General features: G+C 37.6%; 1 protein-coding gene across 17 annotated transcripts in view; it reads left to right on the top strand.

Moving 5' to 3' along the window:
- The window catches only part of SOX6 (SRY-box transcription factor 6), a 614,016-nt gene that overhangs the window by 525,800 nt on the left and 64,438 nt on the right, over nucleotides 1–23,778 (top strand). For all 17 annotated transcript variants that reach the window (XM_047877037.1, XM_047877035.1, XM_047877036.1 and 14 more), the window contains 2 exons: nucleotides 3,794–3,977; nucleotides 6,993–7,180. In XM_047877037.1, coding sequence (XP_047732993.1) covers nucleotides 3,794–3,977; nucleotides 6,993–7,180 — 372 coding nt within the window. The remainder of the gene's footprint in view (nucleotides 1–3,793; nucleotides 3,978–6,992; nucleotides 7,181–23,778) is intronic.

The following is a 23,778-nucleotide window of genomic DNA, read 5'->3' as shown; positions in this document are numbered from 1 at the left end:
AGAATGTTTTTGTTCAGATTTCAGTTCTACCACTTTTACTACCTGCCCCTTTGGACAATTTGCTTAACTTCTTTCAGCCTTAGTTTTCTGCTTTGAGAAATGGGAGTTAATATTATTATGAGTCTTAAGTCCTCTCGCACATAGTGAGTGTTTCATTGATGTTAGTATAGCAGTGATCATGATGATGATGATCTGATGGTAATAAAGATGGCGGTGGTGGTGGTGGTAGCGATTATAATTGAAGCATCTAGTTGTGTACCAAGAGAGCCTAACAAAATACCTGGAGGATTTCCATTGTCAGCCATAATGGAGCAACAGGGATCGGATTTAGTCTTCCAGCTTAAGTAACTGAAACACAGGACAAGATATATAAAACAATGATTTTCAGGTATTTACGATAGGAATATAGGACAGTGATTCCTGAGAAAAGAGAAACAAATGAGAAAAGTACTACAGTTATTCCAGTTTACTGTCAAAAGATTGTTTATAGGTAAGAGTGCAAGGAGGGATACCCACACGGAACACGGCAGCTCCCTGAATAGAGACATAGAGTTCAGAGTTTTGGGATGCCAAGGTAGATGCGAATTTGTGAGGTAGAGTACCAGAGAGGAGAGAGCTGCACAGAGGGAGAGAGGACTGAAAATCTGTAGGAGATTCTCCTGTATTTAGTGGAGTATTGATCATCATATGCATACAAAGAAACTCTCTGAGGCCAATGAAAAATACCAGATGTAGCAGGCAAAGCTATCACAGGGTTCACAGGGCACTGAGAATGGGTTTGTATTCCCATTAGCCAGAGTGGAAAGATCTCCTGACGCATGGGGTATCAGGTAGGGTTCCTCAGAAGGGTGTTACCTCAGTAATGGGACCAAATTATCCCTAGATTAATGGCTGCTCTGAACCTGCCTAACAAAGCTTAAATGCAAGCCTAGAAAGGATCACATTTTTCTGTGTCTCAGAACATGTGTCTCAGAACAAAGTCCAAAATATTTGAAAAATGCCCAAACTCCAACACCCAGAACTGTAAAATTCACAGTGTGTAGCCTCCATTCAATAATTACCACGCCTTTGAGGCACCTGGGTGACTCAGTTGGTTAAGCATCCAACTTCAGCTCAGGTCATGATCTCACAGTTCACAAGTTCAAGTCCGGCGTGGGGATCTGTGCTGACAGCTTAGAGCCTGGAGCCTGCTTCAGATTCTGTGTCTCTCTCTGTCTCTGCCCCTTCCCCACTTGTGCTCTGTCTCTCTCTCTCAAAAATAAATAAACATTAAAAAAATAATTGCCAGGCTTTTATAGAAGCAAGAAAATATGAACAATAATGAAGAAAAAACTCAATCAATAGAAATAGGCCCCCAAATAGCACAGATGATAGAATTAGTAGTTAAGATGCTAAAAACAGCTACTATAGGGACTTCCAACTTTGCCAAATGAGAAGGTAGGTAAATCTTCCCCCTAAACACACCCACAAAATTTATGTCAAGCTAAGGGCATGCTGTGAGAACCAGTATCGGGCCTGCCACGGTGACAAGGGATTTGATGCTTCCCATGCCCAGTGGCATTGTTGGTGGAAGTGGCAATTACTGAGCTATGAAAATAAATAGAGCATATTCAAAGCTGAAAAATAAAAGATATTATAAACACCACATGTTTAAGAAGATAGAGGAAAATATGAGCATTATAAGGCAAGACATGGAACACATACATGGAATGTCTGGAGATGAGAAATAGTTTTTGAGATGAAAACTATACTGGATTAGTACTGATGGGATTAGTAACAATTAGATATCACAGAAGAAAAGATTAGTGAACTTGATGATGGAATGATGAAACTATCCAGAATGAAATACATAAAAAAAAAAAAAAAGAAAGAAAAAAAGACTATCAGTGCTGTTGGACATCAAATGACCTAGTATGCTCCTAGAGCCCCAGAAAGAAAAGGAAGGAACAGAAAAATATATTTGAAGAAGTAATGGCTAAAAATGTTTTAACATTGAAGAACACTTTGAACTCAGATATCTAAGAATCTCAGTGGACCCCAAATAAAAGAAACATGGAGAAAACTAAACATCTAGCATATAAATCACTATTATTTAGAAAGGAGTGAAGGAACTAGTCTAAATATCCTTTGAGTGTAGAGAAAAGAGAAATACATTGTAATGAAGCACGTAAGATGTTTTTGACGTGCATAGTAGATATAACTGTGTTTCCTGAGACCTATCCTCCGTGTACATATAGATAAATGTACATCTCAACAGATGTACTGGATTATCTATTTCCTACCAAGACAAAAAAAAATATTCACTACGTTATTGGGTGACTTATTTTCTCTGATAGTTTAATAGAAAGAGAATCTGGGATTTGGAATCCAGTAAAGTGCAATTCAAGTGCTGTCCCTCCACGTATGGCTTTGGACAGTGATTTTATCACTCTGACCCTTCCTCCTCTGTCAATTTAGAATAGTACTCCCCAACTTCATAGACTTATTGCTAGTTAAAGGAGTGAATATGTGTGAAAATGTCTAGCACAGTGCCTGCTGTATACTGGCTTCTCTGTGCATGTGATTTCTATTTTCTCTTTCTAATCTTCTTGAGTAGTCTGTTCTGGTATCTTTTTTGTCCCTCCCCTTAAACAGTGACCATTGATACAGGAAGAGACCATAGAGATCAGCTAGAATCAGGCTCTCTTTTTCTACAAATGAAGAAATTGAACCCCAGAGAAGTCACATGTTTGCCAACGGGGAGGATGTTCTGTTTCCAAGCTCTACTGTGTGCTTTAAAAAATGGCATTAAAAGAAAGTTCTCTGTGCCTTTTCAGAAGCAAAACAGAAGTTAACATTTGCCAACAATTTTTATCTTGGAGCACAATAATATAGATCTTAAAACTGAACATTTAAATGAACATGTTTATATTACAACTAAATTTCTAGAATGATGGACGTGTTGTTATGTGTGTTTAACGGCAGGATAAATGAGACAAAATAAAGGCAAGGAGCTTAGCCTTCAAGCTCCTGGTTGCACTAGAGTTACAAGCTAGATATGTGAATACTGTGCTTGGTATAGAAGGGCAGGCATCTTAAAATAGACACTCTAAATATGTGTAGCAAAGATTATAAAGAAACATCACTTTAGACATGAAAAATAAATTACATATAGCATGGTATGTAAAACATAATTATAATGTGTGCTTGCTCTTTGCAAAAATTAATTTTAAACATGAATAGAGACCAGAATATAGACCATGAGGTGTGTCCACACCCAGAAAGCCACATAGAAGCCATGCTGTGGCATGCGGCTCCCTGGGCAGAGGCCCAGGAGAGCAGAAGAAGCCTGTGTTTCCATTTTTAAAGTACTTGCAATTGTTTGATTTAAAATATATATTAAAAAATTAGCTGCAGAGCCTATTTATAGTTGCAGGAACTTTTCAGAGAGAATAACACAAAAGCACTACAGAGCTGCTGAAATTTTAAATAATTCTTTGTAAATGCCCTAGGTTAATTTAGATCCTTGAAAACACATTAGGAAATTAAGCTGTAATGTGAGCTAATTCAGATTTTAATTTGGCAAAAAGAATGATCCAACTACACAGTTAATGTAAATAGAAGCATAACACAGGGAAATTAATGAGGTTTCCTTCCGATGAATCTTCAAGGAGGTAGATAATTAGCTTCTTTTGTTATTATTGCAGGAGAATGTGGCATTGTCTCTGAGGTGTAAAATAACTGTGGCTTACTAAGTGATAATGTGCTTCATTTGTCTTCTTTTTTAATAATTATTTATGTTAAACTCTTGTAGGACGAAGCAGCAGCACAGCCGCTAAATCTCTCTTCCCGACCCAAGACAGCCGAGCCTGTAAAGTCCCCAACATCTCCCACCCAGAGTCTCTTCCCAGCCAGCAAAACCAGCCCCGTTAATCTGCCTAACAAAAGCAGCATCCCCAGCCCCATTGGAGGAAGTTTGGGAAGAGGATCCTCTTTAGGTAAATGGAAAGGTCAACAACAGGAAGAGATGGATGAATTGGGTAAAAATAAAGCAAACCTGTTCAGTGCTGACTGATCCCTGTTTCCAAAGTGTTCCTTAGTCCAGGGGACAGGGGTGGGGAAGTAAAATCCTTTCTACTAAAACATAACTAACACCTTTTGGTGTCTTGGGGTGATTAGAACTTTTGGAAAAGTCATAATATAAATCCTGCCGGGATGGGATATTTAGATGCTGATGAGTTAGATCTAGCAAATCAGAGACTTGGGGATTTCTGTGTTTGGTTAGTGCTTTGCCGCTGAAGCAACTCTAGGCAGACGAGAGTGATCAAGAAAACTCCAAGGGCCTAAAGGGACCTGACCTCCAAGCTGCCTGCTAAAAGTCCCAAGTTTCTTTGAAGCTTTATATTTTCTTTTTTAAATGTATGTGAATTTTACATCTTATTCCTTATTAGTTCTGCTTTAAAACAAATGTGAATGACACACTTCAATGGCATAATATGAAATAAGATTGGTATCTGATAAGATATGTCATAATGATCCTCTGGTTTCTTACACTCTCTGATATATTGCCAAGTATCTCTAGGGACATTCGTACCCCAGTGAGAATTATAGAGGAAAAACATGAGTTTTGGCATCAGACAGACTTGGACTCAGAGCCTTCACTTACTCGTTATGTGACCCGCGAAAGTTATTTAATATTTGTGAACTCAGTTTCCTAATCTCTTAGAGGGGAATATTATTACCTAGCTCATAGGTTGTTGTGAGAATTAAGAGAGAAAAATGCATATAAAATGCCTAACAGTGTCTGACACCTAGAAGTCATGTTATTTAAAAAGACTGGACTGAACCAATACCAACAGATTTACATACACATGTGGAATGAAACAATAAATGTAAAAGCATTTGTCAGTAACAGAGTGCCAAATAAGTATTAACATGTTGTTACTAAGCCTTTTCGTTTCTGTAAGATACAGAGATTCCAAGGGATTGGGGATTTAGATTCTTCACATTACCTTCCTTGCCTTACTGAGTCCCAGAGCCTGAAATGCTTATTATAATAAACAAAATAATATGTAAGTGTAGTCATGTGCAGTTTAAAAGTCATTTTTGCCTACATATCTCATTTGATTTTTCATAATAATCTTATGTGGTAGTGCATTATTACCCTCATTGTATGATAAAGTAAACTGTGATTCTTACAGGTAAAATGGCTTGCTCACAGCCAGGTAGCTATTAATTAGTAAAGCCAAGAAGACTAGAATCTGGGTCCTCTCACCTGAGTTCTATAAACTCAGTGCTGTTTTATGTGAGGTCATAGTTGGAGTGTTTGCTGCACTGTGCTGGGGTTAAGTGAATCTTCTGATGGTGAGACATAATTTTTCCTCATTCAGATTTGGGACATTAGGATTCATACAGCAGCCTATTCTCATTTTGAGTCAGAGTGCCTCCTCGAGGGGCCAGGAGGTTTTCACTCCAAGTCAGTGATACTCGTGTGGGAGAGAGAAGTGAGTCATTTCCAGCATGTGAATATGGTTGCTGGATTGTTGGAAGCTATGAGATAAGGAAAAAAAAAGCCAACTTAAGGATAAATGCTAGGCTTGATCTTGAAATGGCCTTTCCATAGTCTAATTCTGAATTTTGTTTGGAAAGTATTTGCTTTGTATACTGAGCATCATGAGGGACAAAGGAGACTATGTCACAGGCCCTGCTCTTATGGAGTTTATCCTTCAGCAGAGCCTATTTCTTGGATCACGAGCTAGAAATAGGCTGAAGCAATCACAGTTTTGTCCAGGCAATATTGGATAGAAATGTTTTGTTTTGTTTTTATCAGAAGAGTTCCAGAGCAAAATATAATGGGTTTTCTAAATCCTAACAAGTGATTGTTTGACTTTTAAATAATTTTCTATAGACAGCCTTGGGAATTTTTTCTAAACACATTCATATGCACATGTATTGCACACACGTAGAGGCGTGGCATAGGCTTGACTCTAGTCTGGTTCTCTCTGTTCTGTCTGAGGTGTGTGCATGCATATACACATACATGTGCTGTGAAATGTTCATAACAGGATACAAACAAGTGGATCGCATTAAACTTTACCATAGCAGCTGCAATCTATCAGTCAGCAAGCAGTTGCCCTCTTTCTGTCTAAAATTGGAAAAGCTTATATAAAGTATTAATTTTAACCTACAGTAAAATAGAAGCCATGGAGGAAAATTAGTTTAATTTCATTTTTCCCCCTCCAAGTTGCATGGAATATAATGAAAGTAAATATTTATTCTCACTGTACTTGGAGCTTTGTACTGATGTGAAAACCATTCCCACACATACAGCCTCGCTATCACGAAAACAGGGAGCTGAGAGCAGTGGGTGTTCGGTTGGGGGTAGGGAATGGGTTGTCATTCTCTTGGTAAATAACTGAGGCAGCATGATGAGTAGAATGCTTCATTAACCAGCCAGTGATTGGGGAATGGGGAGTGCAGTGTATTCCTTCCCGCCTCCTCTCTCCTGCAGTGGACATATGAGCACACAGATAAAGATGTCACTAATGTACACATGTAGCCTCACAGAATTTGTTTCTGCTAGGCCAGAGACAGCTCTCTTGCATTAGTATACCCAGGGTAACAGGCATCCTGCACAGAGATCTCTGTACCTGTCTCTACCCCCTTCTTCCCGACTACTCCCCATCTAATTGGTAGATGTAGCCAGAAGACAGACAGACAGACACACACACATACACACACACACACACACACACACACACACACAAAATTGGAATCTAGGAACCCTCATCTGTGAGGAGGTGGGACTGGAGTGCTGGGGTATCCTCCAAGGGCTAAAAACCCAGCACAGCTTGGTTTCCCTGTGCTCTATGTATAGTATTGCAGTTTTCTTAATAACAAACATACCTTTTCTTTGTCTGGAGATTGCAGCATTCTACAGGGGATTGGATAGTGGCAGTATTTTGTTAGCATCTAACCTGATAAGCTTCTAATAATGCATCCTGTGTGTGCAGATATCCTGTCCAGTCTCAACTCCCCTGCCCTGTTTGGAGATCAGGACACAGTGATGAAAGCCATTCAGGAGGCTCGGAAGATGCGAGAACAGATCCAGCGGGAGCAACAACAGCAACAGCCACATGGTGTTGATGGGAAACTATCTTCCATGAACAATATGGGGCTGAACAACTGCAGGAATGAAAAGGTAAAACTTGCTTCCCTCCTTCACTGGCTCTGCTGGACCCATTAGCTCATTCTCCTCTGGCTCTTTCCAGGCAGCCAAAGATTTGGGCTTCTAGCTTGAAGGCTTCAACGTTACTGCTGATGAACAAATACACCCTTTCCCACTTACTGTGGGGTTGCCTCCCAAGCACCCAACCTGGCATCCAACCTACCTGCCTATTGGTATCTTTCTGTCCCATTACAAAAGATTTAAAATATTTTGTAATAAAGGGAATATATGAGGTTATTAGAATAGGAATAGACTATCTGAATATATAAAAAGAAGGAAGAAGCATATATGCTCAGGATGAAGGCTACTCTTTACTATGACTCACCATTGAATTTATTGCTAAGTTCCCTATCTGCCAGGGCAAAAAATTAAAGTAAAGCAACTTTCAAAATGCATTCATTTATTTTTTGATTCAACAAATTATGTATCAAGTGCTTATTCTGTATTAGACACTGTTCCAGGCACTGGAGATACAACAGTGAACAAATCAAACAAAAATCCCTACTCTCATTGAGCCTACACTCTAGGAGAGCAAAGACCATGAGGAAATTAAAAACTATGTAATGTAATGTCAGTAAAGTCAGGAGGTGAATAGATGCCATGAGAGAAATAGAAGCAAGTTAAGGAAGTAGGGAGTTACAGGGTTATTCTTTTCGATGGGGTGGAATGGACTTTGAGGAAATAGCACTTCATGGAGACCATGATGGTGTAGGTGATGTGATGAGTCAGAGGAAAAGGATCTAGGCAGCAGGAATGATAAGTACAGGGGACCTTAGAGTATAGACCACCAACAAGGAGATCCATGTAGCAAAACTAGCATATGAGAAGGAAGAGAGGTGGGACACAGAGTAAAGTGATAGCCTGGGGTGGAACTTGCTAGACATTGTAGGCCCTGGAAAGGATTTGCATTTTATTCTGAGGGTGATGGGAATCCCTGGATGGGTTTTGTTCAGGGCACAAACATGATCTGATTTACATATAAAAGGATCATCCTGACCAATATGCAAGAATGGACTGTAGAAGTTAAGAATGTAAACTTAAGAATGTAAGATTCTGACTCAAGAATCTGAGTCTTGATTTTGACTCAGGTGATGATCTCACAGGTTCCTGAGTTTGAGCCCCACACCAGGCTCTGTAGGGATAGCACAGATCCTGCATGGGATGCTCTCTCTTGCCCTCTCTCTCTGCCCCTCTCTCATGTGTGCATGCTCTCTCTCTCTCTCTCTCTCTCTCTCTCTCTCTCCCCGTGTCTTTCAAAAATAAATAAACTTAAAAAGAAAAAAAAATAAGTATGGAAATAAGGAGACAAGTTGAGAGGCTATTGTAGTACACTGGGTGAAAAATTCTGATTATCTGATAAGTGAATGAAACATGCCATTTTTTTAAAAAAGAGATGACAGTATTTTCCCAGTGCCACATTCTGCAAGTTTTTTTTTTAAACATGAGAACTATATAGGGACACATGAGTAGCATAGTGGGCAGTGTCTTTAGTAATAGTTTTAGAATAAATTAAAAAAGTTGTTTCCATTCGTATGTTTATTCACTATAGGCTGAGACTGTAACTTATAAGTTAGAACCAAGAACCTCCGCTTTGTTTCTATCCTTGCTAATTCTAGCATGGGTGCTGTGATAGACATTCTACTCTTTTGAATAAGCTTATACTGTCCTATTTCCTAGGAGTTTTAAAGTAGCATGTGGAAAAAGTCATGATACAAGTATAAGGTCATGCGCACTGTTACTTGAGTATTTGAATGTATAGCTATAACCAGAATGTTGTGTGTTTTTCTTTGTTTCCTCTTCAAAAGGTATGGTGATGTAATAGTCTGAGATTTTGGGTATATTCGTTTCCTAAAATTGTAACAATGACTAAACTAGATGGCTTAAAACAACAGAAGTTTCTTTTCTCACTGTTCTGGAGGCCAGTTTAAAATCAAGGTGTTGGCTGGGCCATACTCTTTCTGAAAACTCTAGGGAAGATTTCTTCTTTGCCTCTTCCTAGCCTCTGATGGTTGCTGGAAAGCTTTACCATTCCTTGCCTTTTAGCTGCATCACTCCCAATTTCTGCTTCCCTCCATATGGCTGTCTTGCGTGTGTGTGTGTGTGTGTGTGTGTGTGTGTGTGTGTGTGTGTCCAAATCTTCCTCTTCTTATAAGGATACAAATCATTTGATTTAGGGTCCACTCTAATCCAGTGTGACCTTGTTTTAACTTGATTACATCTGCAAATACCCCATTTCCAAATAAGGTCACATTCACAGATACCAAGGGTTGGGACTTGAACAAATCTATTTTGGAGACACAATTCAGCCAATTACAGTGCGATACAGAGCCATTACTCATGTTAAATCAACCTCTCATCCTTGATTGATCCCCTGTACTCTTTAGCCACACTAGCAGACTGCTGAGATTCAAGGGCTGGGCTGGGGTTTAAGGGGATGGAAGTATGATGGAATTCTCAAAGTATGGACATTATCAAAGTCCTCACATAGATTAGAAGGTTTAGCTCTGGAAGTGTTGACTTTCCAAAGTTTAATAAAGAATTTTATGTCAGTCCTCACTGCACTGACTTACTAATGTTAACATCAAACAATCAATAAAAAATTGATTACTTGGCCTCTTTGCCTTGATTGATCCTCTTGGGGGGAAGTTCAGATCATGTAGGAGAGAAACTGTTTGGGGAAATGTGTGTCTTTTGGTAACCTGTTAAGCCATAAACTTTTATATACTTGGGACTCGTGGTTCACATGCCAGTCACTGGATCTGCTCGGTCAACTAAGTACTTCACCCTCACAAGGCAGAACCCCTTTTTGAGAACTTCCTGGGTAGATGGGTACATATAGAGTGAGGTTTCAGGACCACAAAAGAAGAAAAGTCTTGCCCCCAAACTTCTTCTACTATTCTGATATTAGAGATAAACACAGAATTGATCTTTTGATCTATGATAGTTTTCTCAGTGAGAACACCATGAAATAACATATTTACTTTTGATGTGAATAATATTATAAGATCCTTTTGGGGGAGCTGGGTGAGTGAATAAATAAGTTTTGGTGTAGGGATACTGAGTGGGAAATTGGGTTAACAACAACAGACTGATACATACACTTGGTACCATCTCCTACTTTACTATTTTGTCAAGGGTTAGTCCTAAAATTAATCTGAGAAGCATGTCAATGACTTATTTATAAGAATATTTTTTTTAATTTATTAGCTTTCAAGTGAAAGTAATACATGTTTACTGAAATTTCTAATACAGAAAAATATATGGTAAAAAGCTAATTATCCTCCTTACCTTGTTAACTACTATTAATGATTCAGAAATTTTCTTTGAGTAGTAACAATCATTAGTATGTCAGAATTTTCTTTGCATATATGAGAAATTATTAAAGAGTTTTAAAATACATATTCTCACTTGAAATAGTAGTCACTGAGTTGTCACTTACCAGCTGTGTGATATTTGGCAAGTTGATTACCCTCTCTGAACTTCAGTTGCTTCATCTATAATATGAGGATAGTAACCTGAGTTACAATGAAATAAGATACGTGTGAATATACCTAGTACATTCCTGGTGGAGTAGGCATTTTCTTTTATTTCCTATACCTTTTAAGTAAACCATGGGTGACCTTGAATATATAGAACAAAATATACTATTTTGGCACAGTGAAGAAGTCCTCACACAATAATAAGAGGGTCAGAGGAAGGAAATAGTCAATTTTTCAGATTTTGGCATATTGGCTAACTCACATGGTTAAACTCTTTTCCAGATGAGTTGCTGCACAAAACTATGAAATCTTCAGGTTAATTAGGTTAGGTTAGGATTTCTCAACCTCAACATTATTGCCTTTTTTTTTTTTTTTTGGCTTGATAATTCTTTATCATGGCAGAGTGGGGGCAACTATCTGGCCTCTACTCATTAGATGCTAGTAGCAACCCTCCATTTGGTGACAATTGCCAATTGTCTCCTATTGGGGGAGGAAGGAGAAAATTGCCCCTACTTGAAAAATCACTGGGCTAAATAAAATGTATTTAGAATTAATACGTTTCAGAAACTTCATTCTACAAAAAAAAAAAAACCCACACAAATTATTTTGTTTAAAAAACCATTCTGTTATTAAATTATGAAAATCATTTGCTTTTGATTAATGTTATGAATGAAATCTTCTTGGAAAAATGCATCTACAAATTTTTGTTTGGAATATTAGCACAGAGAATATTTAAAACATAATGTGTTCTTAAGCCATTCAGTTTGAAGGAGTAATGAGAAATAAATTCAGAATTGTTGAAGCAATTCTGCCAGCCCCTCTGTCATTCCAACCAGGCCTGGAAGAGAGCATCCTAATCCGTGTGCACCATACCTAGTAGTAAATTGGCACTGGGCATACCTTACTTCCAGCAATGATCTTTCTGTCTGACACTGTGACCTTGTATTGTTGAATTTGTATCATCAGTTAGATTTGGAGTTCAAACTAAAGGTTCTACTAACTTCAAATACTACAGGTTAATTTTATGTATTGGTCATTGACTTTTCTTAATTCATTTGGGAGGGAGAAGTCTGAGGTTCTGAAATCTTATTTTGCTTTGGAAGACACAGGAGAGAGATTAGAGATTAGGTTATGATTTAAAAAATACTAATAAATCCAAACTTGACCTAAAATATGTCACAATGAATGTGACTGAGCCCCTGAGGGTAAATGGTAAAAGTCGTTTCTGCAGAACCAGAAAACCCTGGTTTCCCAGTTGAAACTCTTTATGGGGTTGTCTCTGTAGATGACTTTACTGGGGTCTCTGTAGATGACTTTACTAGGGTTAAAATTTGGGTACTGAATAGTCAAACAGTATCATGGTAGCTTTGGCTCTCTTATAATCAAAACATCCATCTTAATTTTGGGATGGTCCATAGGATACTGATTTTTCTTCTGAAGATCAGATTTTCTTCTGAAGTCAAAGAGGGTAAATATATAACAATGCAATAAGATAGGTGGAATGGATTGTGACAAACTCATTTTAAGTGTCTTTGGAGTTGTTCACTTTGGAATTATCTTATTTTTCTTAAATATAAAGATCCATGAATTAGATTTATGAATTTGTTCTTTGTAACCCATAGTACAGTTTTAGAGAGTTCTTCAAGGTGTTTCTGTCACAAAACCTTATAACTTATTAAGCATACCTTGTCACTCCCTTATTTGGACAGTCTTTACAGAGGAGTGTGTCACAGAGTTGGGTTCCTTGAGAAGTGGGACGTGTGATCGAGGCTAGCGAGAATGTTTATTGGGGTGTGCTCTCTTTCATTGCCACCTATGGGAGGAAAAGGACAAAAGAAGGACTGGTTTATGATGTAGTCTGTCAAGAAAACTCACAGGAAGCTTCGAGGCTGCCATGGCCATTCAGAATTATCCCAAATTGGGTGTGTGGGGGGATGAGCTTTCACACACTTGTGTCAACCAGTCGTTGGATGAGGGCTACCCTGGGCAGGAGACATGACCTTGGGTGAGGTGACTCTCTTTATCTGAGGCAATGCCAAAGAGGACCGACAGCTGGAGAAGGCTGGCTACCAACAACAGTCCCTGCAGGTTGAGAGAGTAAATCTTTCAGTCCTGAGGTGGGATCTGGGCAAAGCATCACAATGTCCACTGTGGAGTGTTTTTGTGACATTTAGTAGCATTAGATATATACAAAGCATGTTTTATATGTTTGGTAAGTGTGGACAAATATCTATTACACAGGAGTGGGGATGCTTGTGTCTTTATAACATATAGACTCACATATATGTCCATCAGAATGTGTGTTTACCCATGGCATATTTCACTTTATTGTGTATGTCCCAATTTTAGCACTTCAAAATGAAACATTGTTGACTTGATTGGCCAGAACGGCACCAATGGAGTTGTTCTGGTTGGTTGTGTCACAGGATATTTAGGGTCTGTTAAATATATAGATTGTAGGGACAATAGACTGTAACAGCACCTTAGGAGCTGTTATGCTCCATCATTTCAACATAGCTTCCATGCCTGGATTGTGAGTGTCCTGCCAGCAGAAGTCTAAGTTACTGCCCTCAATAGTAGCTTTCCACGTCAAGAACACCATTCATCTTTATCCCTAAGTACCAGTGCAATTAGATCATATTATAGACTAATTGCTTACCAAATTTTGTTGTTTTGACATCTCTAAGATAGAAAGTATTTCAGTTATGACAATACACAGCAGAATTTTAAATAGGCTGCTTCCAAATGTCCTTAGCGCTCAGCTAAGGGCATCTGGCCAGAGGAGAGGTGAGACAGAGTGCGCTGTTTCAGTGTTAAAGTGTGATCTCTAACTCCTCTGACCTTCCTGAGGTTTGAGTGCTGACTAGGTAATTGGTTAGAACTTTCCTGAATAGCTATTATGTTACTTGGGAATCTGGTTATTTTGCTCATCTTAATAATCCTGATGAGCCAGGAGATTGATTCCCTACTGATCAGAGTTGGTCATAAATAGGTAGATTACACATCTACATGCATGTGGTCTGAATTGCTATTCCCCTCACCTCCTGAGAGTCTTTTAAGAAAAATGCTTGATCTTATCATGTGTCAAAGCAAGCTATCATGGACACTCCTATCATACTGTCTGTCAAGTACATTGATGGGATTAAAAGCGCAGAAAGAACTGGAGGGGACATTACATTTGATCTGGCCCAATCACTTCAGTTCACTGAAGGAAAACCTGAGACCTAGAGAAAGAAAATGACTTGCCATTGTCACATAGTGGGTTCATGGCAGAACAGAAATTAGATTTCAGCTTTCCTAATTCTCAGACAATTACGTTCTTGTTTATAGAACTGTGCCAAACTCATTTATTAATTTTCTATGAGATCTTTAAGACTGTTACACATAACAGTACTTTTTACATTGACAATCTCAAAACTTTCATAGAATCAGACAATAAAAATCAACAAGATCTATGAAGCAGAAAAGCATTGAGTCCCCTGCTTCCTGTACCTCCTCTCTGGGTAGGTCATTCTTGTCTGCCATGATGTCTATTGGTTCTGCCTCTGGAAAGGTATCAGTCAAAAAACTGAAGGTTGAGCGATGTTAATATAGACAAAGAGGCAAAAGTGGAGGCTAAGTGTGGAACAGTAATACAATTAGAGGCCACATAGTATTTTGTTTGTTTGTTTGTTTGTTTTTACTTTCATGATACAGACATTTATTTTTTTTATTTATTTATTTTTCAATATATGAAATTTATTGTCAAATTGGCTTCCATACAACACCCAGTGCTCATCCCAAAAGGTGCCCTCCTCAATACCCATCACCCACCCTCCCCTTCCTCCCACCCCCCATCAACCCTCAGTTTGTTCTCAGTTTTTAAGAGTCTCTTATGCTTTAGCTCTCTCCCACTCTAACCTCTTTTTTTTTTCCTTCCCCTCCCCCATGGGTTTCTGTTAAGTTTCTCAGGAAACCTTCAAGGAAAGGGTAATTATCTCCATTTTATAAGCATGTTTATTGAGACTCACAGACATTAAATAACTTATGTAAGAAACACAGCACAGGCTACTTCTAGGATTAATCCTGGAAACTGAGTCCCAGGATTACCCATATTCTTTACAAAATACTATGTGAAACTTAACAGAGGCCACATAGTATTTTGTAAAGAATATGGGTAATCCTGGGACTCAGTTTCCAGGATTAATCCTAGAAGTAGCCTGTGCTGTGTTTCTTACATAAGTTATTTAATGTCTGTGAGTCTCAATAAACATGCTTATAAAATGGAGATAATTACCCTTTCCTTGAAGGATTATTTTGAGGGAAAAAATACATAGAGCACATATCTGACACAGGGGATGCTCATTTAATATTAGGTGCTTACTTACTTTAAGACCTCAGAGAGGTTGACAAATCATTGTTAATTTTGTTAAATTTTCACCCCTTGGTGCTCTCCAGTGGTGGAGGGGTTAACCTACTGCTCCCCAAATGTCTTAGAATGGAAGGTTACCAAGAAGCTGACAGCACCATCTTATGAAGTCAAGATACCCACTTTTCTTTTTCATTCTTAGAGTAACCTGGCTCTAAGCTCTAAGCTCTAGCTACCTGCTAGAATCTGGCCACAACCAACATGATAATGTTTAAATTTGATTATGTTAGAGTTCTAGGAAGATTTTGTCCTTACTAATTTAACATACATTTTCATATATTTCCAAAAACCAAAATTTAAATCTATTATATTTGAAAATATTTAACCTGATTCTTGATACCTATATACATTTCTCATGCCCAAATGTTATCTTTCTCAATCAAGTTAATGGGAAAATAATCATTCAGTCTCTGAGGCACATTGCAAACTTGTTTCTATTTGTTCAAAAACAGCAGTTGTTCAATTTTTGAAAGTGTAGATTCTTACGCTTCAACCATACTTTGCAAAAATATCAGAACAGTACATCAGTATTACACTGATGTAATACTGCCCCCTTTTATTGGAAATGAAAAACATACTGGATGTCTTCCGCTTCGCATTGTCAATTGCCACAGCTCTTTGTTACTTGTATATACAGTTGATTCAGATATTCATTGTTGTATGACAGGATAAGTTCAGACAGAAGATCGATAGAGCCATGCAACAATAAGTGAAAAGGGATTGTGAGCAAATTATTTAGCAAGGTGTGTTTGGAATGAATGAGCTTCTTATCCAGCACAGAGACTAGTGAGGTTTTGTTGTTTCCAAAGGTGTACAGAGTACTGATTAATCAAAGTGGTTGTCGTTGTAAGCAGTTGACTAGTATGTTTAGTTGCAGTGCTTTTTTCTATGTCAACCTATTCCCAAGATAACAACTTGTGCCATAAGGGTTTTGGACACATTAGATATTTTATAGTAAGGGAACAAATTCTAATCGTAACATCCTCATTTGCAAAGCAGAGCAGTAGTTGGCTTATTTTTTGCTTTTTTATTTTTAATATGAAATTTATTGTCAAATTGGTTTCCATACAATGGAAATAGTGCTCATCCCAACAGGTGCCCTCCTCAATGCCCATCACCCATCCACCCCTCCCCTCCCTCCCACCCCCCATCAACCCTCAGTTTATTCTCAGTTTTTAAGAGTCTCTTATGGTTTGGCTTCCTCCCTCTCTTTTTTTTTTTTCCTTCCTCTCCCCCATGGTCTTCTGTTAAGTTTCTCAGCAATGGCACTGCTAGGAATTTACCCAAGGGATACACAAGTGCTGATGCATAGGGGCACTTGTACCCCAATGTTTATAGCAACACTTTCAACAATAACAAAATTATGGAAATAGGCTAAATGTCCATCAACTGATGAATGGATAAAGAAATTGTGGTTTATCTACACAATGGAATACTACTTGGCAATGAGAAAGAATCAAATATGGCCTTTTGTAGCAACATGGATGGAACTGGAGAGTGTTATGCTAAGTAGTTGGCTTTTTAAAAACATTTATGGGGGCACCTGGGTGGCTCGGTCAGTTAAGCGTCTGACTCTTGCTATCAGCTCACATCATGATCTCATGGTTCGTGAGTTTGAGCCCCACACCAGGCTCCTCACAGTGAAGAAGCTGTTTGGGATTCTCTCTCTCCCTGCCCCTCTGCTCTCTATCGTCCCTCCCATGTGTGCTCTCTCTCTCTCTCAAAATAAATAAACTTAAAAATAGATAAATAGATGAATAAATAAATAAATAAATAAATAAATAAAATTTATGTAGTACTTTTCACATCATAACAACATGTGTGTTGTTTTTATAGTGCTTCTGAGCTTCAAAAACACTACTACATATATTATATCTCTTGAACCTTTCCAAATTCAGAGATATAGGTATTACTATCCTTGTTTTGCAGATCAAGAAACTAAGACCAGCTCTAGATCACTTTGCTCCAACATTCCCTCTGTCCATTGTCTCATTTGTTCCCTACATTTCTGTGAGATTGACAAGGCAACTTCACTTATAATCTAAACCAAGACACACATCTGAGTTTCAAACATCAATTTTAATGAAGTGAGTGCTAAAATCATGAGATAGGTCTACTTAGATATATATGCTTCATGTATATTTCCTTGTAAAGAATCTTTCTGTTTATACTTGTGATAGTGTTTTTCTAAAATAGCTTCTGCAGAACAAAAATGCTAAAATACTAGAAAAAACTTTAAGTTTTATTAATGTTAGATTTTACATTTGAACCAAGAACATTGGGCAACTATGCAGTGTTGTGTGTAGGCTCCTGGCTGAATATAATCATTGGGCTCCTTTTATTTCTGTTGTCAGGGCTACTTGATTTGTTGCCTAGCTACTAGTTTAAGACCTAATTCATAAAAAACAACAACAAACTTGCTTGGCTCCTTACTTTTCTACACGTTAAATGGAAGAATGGTGAGAATTTATATTTTTTACAAGGTTTGCAAGGTTTAAGATACTTCCTAGGGATAGTGGGGGGGGGGGGGGCGGGGAGGAGCAAATATAAGACTTTAAGTTTTTGTTTACAGGTGTTTTAAGTCAAAAGCCCATGTTCAGTTAATGGATCTCCCAGTGAAAGGGTTCAAATTCGATGCATCCAAATTAATAATTTCACATAGAGTTTTTGGTTTGGGCATGTATGGAGCAAATTTAGTAGCAATAAGGATTTTATAGACCTAACCTACCAGTATGGCAGGTACTCCTTAACCCTTAATCTTTCTAGATCTAATCTCTTCTAGATCTAAACTCTCAGCCCTTTTATTTTATTTTATTTTATTTTATTTTATTTTTTCTCAGCCCTTTTAGATTAGCTCTTTTCAACTTATTCTGGTCTCAGGGCCCCTTTACATTCTTAAAATTATTGAAGACCCCAAGGAGTTTCTATTTATATGGGAAATATTTACCAATATTTATCACAAGAGATAAAACTGAAAATTAATATGTTTATTTTTAAAATAACAATTATAAACCTATTAGATGTTAATATAAATAACACTTTTTGAGCACTAAGCATATTTTTCAAAAGAAAAAATAGTAAGAAGGATAGCTTTGTTTTATGTTTTTGCAAATCTCTTTAATGTCTGGCTTAGTGGAAGACAGCTCAAATCTCCTTCCTGCTTCTTCATTCAATGTATTGCTGTATCACAACGCCATGTAGCTTCTGGGAAACTCTATTTCACACTCGTTGGAAAATAGGCAAATAACGTCTTAGTATTGTTATGAAAACAGTTTTGATCTAGTGACCCTTGTGAAAGGGTTTTTGACATTGCCAGTGGGGATACTTCAGATACATGCTATTCTAGATCATGAAATATATAACATGCAATTTGTGTTTTAATTACATTCACTCTAACTTTAAGAACAGCCTTTACAGATCAGGCATTCTGTACATTTAGAAATGATTATTAGTTTGATTCTATTTGAATTAATGAGCAAAAAGTTAATAAACTTCTATTATATTTGTACCTTACCTTAATGCAAAAACAACTTTGGGTGGTTTGCAGTGATATATACAATGAAACAAGATAAAAACTAGAGAGGAGATAGTGCATAAAATTCTTGTATTTACGTAATTGCTGGAGATGGGCCACCGACTTGATTGTGAGCTTCCTGGTAATGAGGCAAAAAGGAGATGTGTTATAAGATCCACTACTACTACGTAAAAAAATTTCTACTATGTACAATTTTCTGCTATATAAATAAAATAGTTTCTCAGGAGAAACATGGGTTTTCTTCTACGGGTCTACATAAAAGCTTGAAACATCCTCAAGAATGTTCCTACAATGTTCGGTTTTAGAACTATAGTAATTTTGCAGAGCTGTTTCTTAACAGACCTTGTCACTTATCTTTAGATCCATCCATTTTTACCTAGCTTTCTTTGCCTTAGTTTGAGTCTTATGACTGACACTGTGTTCTTTATCCCATGAACACACTATGTTTCATTTCCATTCCATTTTAATTAAGTACTTACTATATACAAAGCACAGTATTGGACATGTGTGGTACAAAGATAACCAGTGTTCAACACTGGCTTTATCTTTATTTGGTTAATATCTCAGAGCCTTGGGGGTCCTAGGTGGCTCAGTCCATTGAGCACCCTACTCTCTTGATTTTGGCTCAAGTCATGAACCCAAGGTCGTGGGAGTGAGCCTCCATTGGGCTTCTCCCTCTCTCTCTTTCTCTCTTTCTCTCTCCTTCTTCCCCCTGCTCTCATGCCCAATCTCTCTTAAAAAAACTAAGAATCTCAGAGCTTCAGTTTCCTTATCTAAAACAATGTCAGGATATGAGAATTAAATGATGTAATATTTAACCTCCTAGTAGTATATTACAAGGAGGTTAAATATTACAACATTTAATAATATATATTTTGTGTGTATATAAATACATATAAATATATTTATATGTAAATAAATATACATATAAATATATATTTATATATTTAGGCATTTAATAAATGTTTTCTCCCCTCCTCCCTCCTTCACGGTCTCCCTCTTCTCCCCCCCCTTTCTCCCCCCTTTTCTTCTCTCCTATCCCTTCCCTCCTTCCTTTCCAGCTTCATCCACTTGAATAAGATTGTGGATACGAGCAACACATTTGAAGTTAGACTACCATATTTCTCCATCTGAGAAATGGGAATTTTCATAGTGTCTAAACACAGGGGTTGTTGTGAAGATTCAATAAATACTCCATGTAGCATTCGTCCAGTGCCTGACATGTACCTGGTAGAAGGGCAGGCGGAAACAGAGCATTGCCATGGCTACTTTAGGTTTATCTTTGTAGATAATTGTGAGCCATCAGAGGTGCTTGTGGATGGGGCACATTTAATCTGAACTACACTTCAAGAAGAATGTCATAGCAGTTTAAAGAAGGGATGAGAGGGACCTTTAAAGAAATGTGGAAAAGTAGAAAAAAGCTTGTGTTTTTGCATCAGACTTACCCGGACTTCAGATTCTTGTTCTATCTCTCACTAATTCTATGACCTCTCTGAGCCTCAACATCCTCATCTGTGTTTAATAATAATTAATTCCATTGGTTGGTGGGGATTAATCAAGAAACTATAAGCCAGGTACCTAGGGCCATGGCTTAAAATATACACACATATATTTTATATATTATAGATTTATGTATATAATATATATAAATAAGTACATTTATATATAAAAATATATAAATATCTATTCCCTTCTCTTTTGTAGGATTTCCCAGAGCATTTCTGTAAACAGAGCTCCATTTGAAATTTATTTAAATCTTCCTTAGATTCTTTAGAGCCTGTCCTAATGTCATGGAAGTTGAACTTTTCCAGTGGAAAGACAACCAATATGCAAAGAAAGGATGTTACAAATTTAGTGTCAATTTAGTGTCAAGTGACTTAACACTGTTATCATCCCACCTAAGGAAATCCATAAAGTATTTCTTAAGAATTCTCAACCTCCAATTTAGATCAGTTCCACCTAGATGGCCTTTAGAATCGACTCAATCTACTAAACAATTTAAAATATCTGAGTTGCAGAAAATTCAAAACACATGCTGTCAGGAATATTTCAGTTATTTTTAAAATATATATATATATATATATATATATATATATATATATATAGTTAGGATTCTCAGTTGAAACAAAAAAATACATTTGAAGTCATTTGATTACAGAGTGTTTAAAGGTGAGGATTAGACCATTTAAATGACAAATCATATTTTTTTAAGTTTATTTTTATTTATTTTGAGAGAGAGAGAGAGCAAGTGGGGGAGGAGCAGAGAGAGAGGGAGACAGAAACCTAAGTAGGCTCCATGCTGTCAGCACAGAGCCTGATGTGGGGCTCAAACTCACAAAACATGAGATCATGACCCGAGCCAAAATCAAGAGTCAGACGTTTAACCAACTGAGCCACCCAGCTACCCCAACAAATCACATTTTTAAAAACCTAGTAAAACTTGAACATTTAAAGATGGGCTCAGTTTAAAACACAACCTTAGCAAGGCTGAACAGATTCTAAACTATTTTCCTAAGTTATCACAAAGCTCCTTGAGCCAAAACAATCCGCTTCCTAAATCTAAAAAAGAACCTATCTATATTCTCATTTTTAGGCTTCTCAGAGAAACATAAGCTACCACTTGAAAACACACTGCATTATTTTACTATCTGGATGCCATTGCGAAACTGGACCCACCTGGATTTCCCTGAACTATGAGGAAGGGTGCTCTGCTTAAGGGCTCTGTGAACTTTCTCCCAGCTTTGGTGTCCCATTTCACAGATGTTGACTTCCTTATGTCCTAAGGATTTTCCTTAAGGACTTCTGCCCTGAGAATGGAGGATTAATGTCTGCTCTGTCCTTGAATTTCTAGGGATCCTACAAAAATCTCTTTATCGATTTCCATTCCTCCAGAATCAGAATAAGTTTACCTCATTTTCTCTAATCCAACCTCTACAATTTGTGTGACTTCACTGCCCTTGAGATAAAATGCTCCTCAAAAATAGTACTTTCACTCTGTCTTTTCCTAAGAGCATGTTTTTGCTGGTTGCAGTTTTAGGAACACGATATAATCATCATCATCATCATCATCATCATCATCATCATCACAGTCTTGAAAATTTCAGTGTTTTTCATTGTTTGAAAAATATTTTTCAGGTTTTTTTTACATTTAACTCCAACTGGTAAGGATGAGGTTCAAAGAGCTGAAATCATTTGCTTACATTCACACATGTAGTGTCAAAGTTGAGGCTCTTCAAAATTCCTGTTTTCAAATCTCACGTTCTTTCCACAATAGCAGACAGACTTCACTTTCTCCCCCAACACCAACCCCTGCCCACATGTCCTGGTGAGCCCTGAATACAAGCTACCAGACCTCCAATTAGCTGTGGCTCTACATGAATGTGTGTGGGTGTGCTTGAGTGCAGGATTGTGCTACATGTGTGTGCATCTCTGTGAGTGCTAATATTTGTACCTTTCTCATTGTGGGTATAAATTTGTGTGAGTTTGTTTATCTGTGGAAGTCTGTCTGTGGAAGTCTTATGCTCCCTGTGCATACCTTTCTGAGTGTGACTTCTGTGTGTGCGCCTACAACCTGTGTGCATGCGCATGTATGTGTGCATGTCTATATGTGTCTGTCCTTGAGTCTGTCTGCATATGTGGAAGTCAATGTCTGCTATGTGTCCGTCTGACAGTTTGTATCTGTGAGTGTGCCTGTGTATTTGCCAGTATCTTTTTGTGTCTGTGTGTCTATCTGAATGTATGTCTGTCTGCCTGGGTTTGTGTGTCTATAAGTATGTTGGTGGGCCACTGTCTGTGTCTTTCTCTGAACCTGAGTGCTAGTCTGTCTATATCTGTTGACCTAAATATGTCTGGGTCTGTATGACTGTGTGTTTATCTGTGTAAGTCTCTGCATATGTGTTCCACCCTCTTTATTTTATGGACTTAGGTATTGATATGCTTTATTATTTTCATTGTCAGCTTATAGGTGTAGGGCCGGGTATAGAGCATATATAAGAAAATTCTGCACATGGAGGTACTTTATACACTCTTTCCACCACTGTTTCTCTCTCAGCATTGTCTTAAATCTGGTTGTCAAAAATGTGCCATTGGAAGCACATTGACAGAAGTTCACTTTTAGCTAAGATCCAATTTGCAATCTTTGACATTTGCAACTAAGATTAGAATTTCCCAAAGTGCTGTCTTCCCACTATGGATGGAAATGCTTGCTTTTATTTTTGGTGCAACCCTGATTTGCTCTTTATATCTTTTTATAAATGATGTCAATAGCATTAGTTCTGAAATAACAGAAATTGTGTCTTGTGAAATGCATTGCCCAATAGCATTAGTTCCTTACACCTTTTAGTCTATAAGAGTCCCCTGTAGTTTTCAGCAAAGAAGATCACTCTAAAATTGTTTTCTTCCCATATTTAGGATCAATATAAATTTTTGAAAACAAAAACCATAAGTTTGGTATCCTTTTGCCTATGTTGATACTAAGATATAAATATTAAGATTTTTCTCAATTTTCCCATCTGTAAAATGGGGAAAATACGGCAAACATCTAGTTTAAAGAAGCATTTCGGTGAACTCATATTAAAAATTACATCAGCTTATGGGGCTCCTGGGTGGCTCAGTTGGTTAAGCATCTGACTTTGGCTCAGGTCATGATCTTGTGGTTCATGGGTTTGAACCCCACATTGGGCTCTGTGCTAACAGCTCAGAGCCTGGAGCCTGCTTCAGATTTTGTGTCTCCCTCTCTCTCTGCCCACCTCCCCCCGCAAGCCTAAACATTAAAAAATTACATCAGTTTAACAGGACTTTCTATTCTTTTAAGAAGATGAGTTCTCTACTTTTAATAACACCCTTACAAAGGAGATTAGTAGCAAGTTTCATCTTTCTTATTCTAGATCATTAATGTGATGTTGTAAAATAATTTCCCTGAGTCTACAAAGAATAAGACCCTTGGAAATCAGTCATATCAAGGTCCAGAAGTCAGCTTCACAGACTAATAGCTGATCTTTTCACTTTACCACCACATATATTCTTAGCTGCACCATCTGGGGGCTGTTACTCTTCTGAACCTCTGTTTACTCACTTGGAAGGTGAAAATGATGATTAGATCATATAAGATTGTGGAAAAGGTTAAATAAGATAATGTATATGAAGTAGG

The sequence above is a fragment of the Prionailurus viverrinus genome, chromosome D1 (genome assembly GCF_022837055.1).
Source record: "Prionailurus viverrinus isolate Anna chromosome D1, UM_Priviv_1.0, whole genome shotgun sequence".
NCBI classification, from domain to species: domain Eukaryota; kingdom Metazoa; phylum Chordata; class Mammalia; order Carnivora; family Felidae; genus Prionailurus; species Prionailurus viverrinus.
The sequence above is the reverse complement of the archived record's forward strand: the minus strand, read 5'-3'. Positions and strand labels throughout refer to the sequence as shown.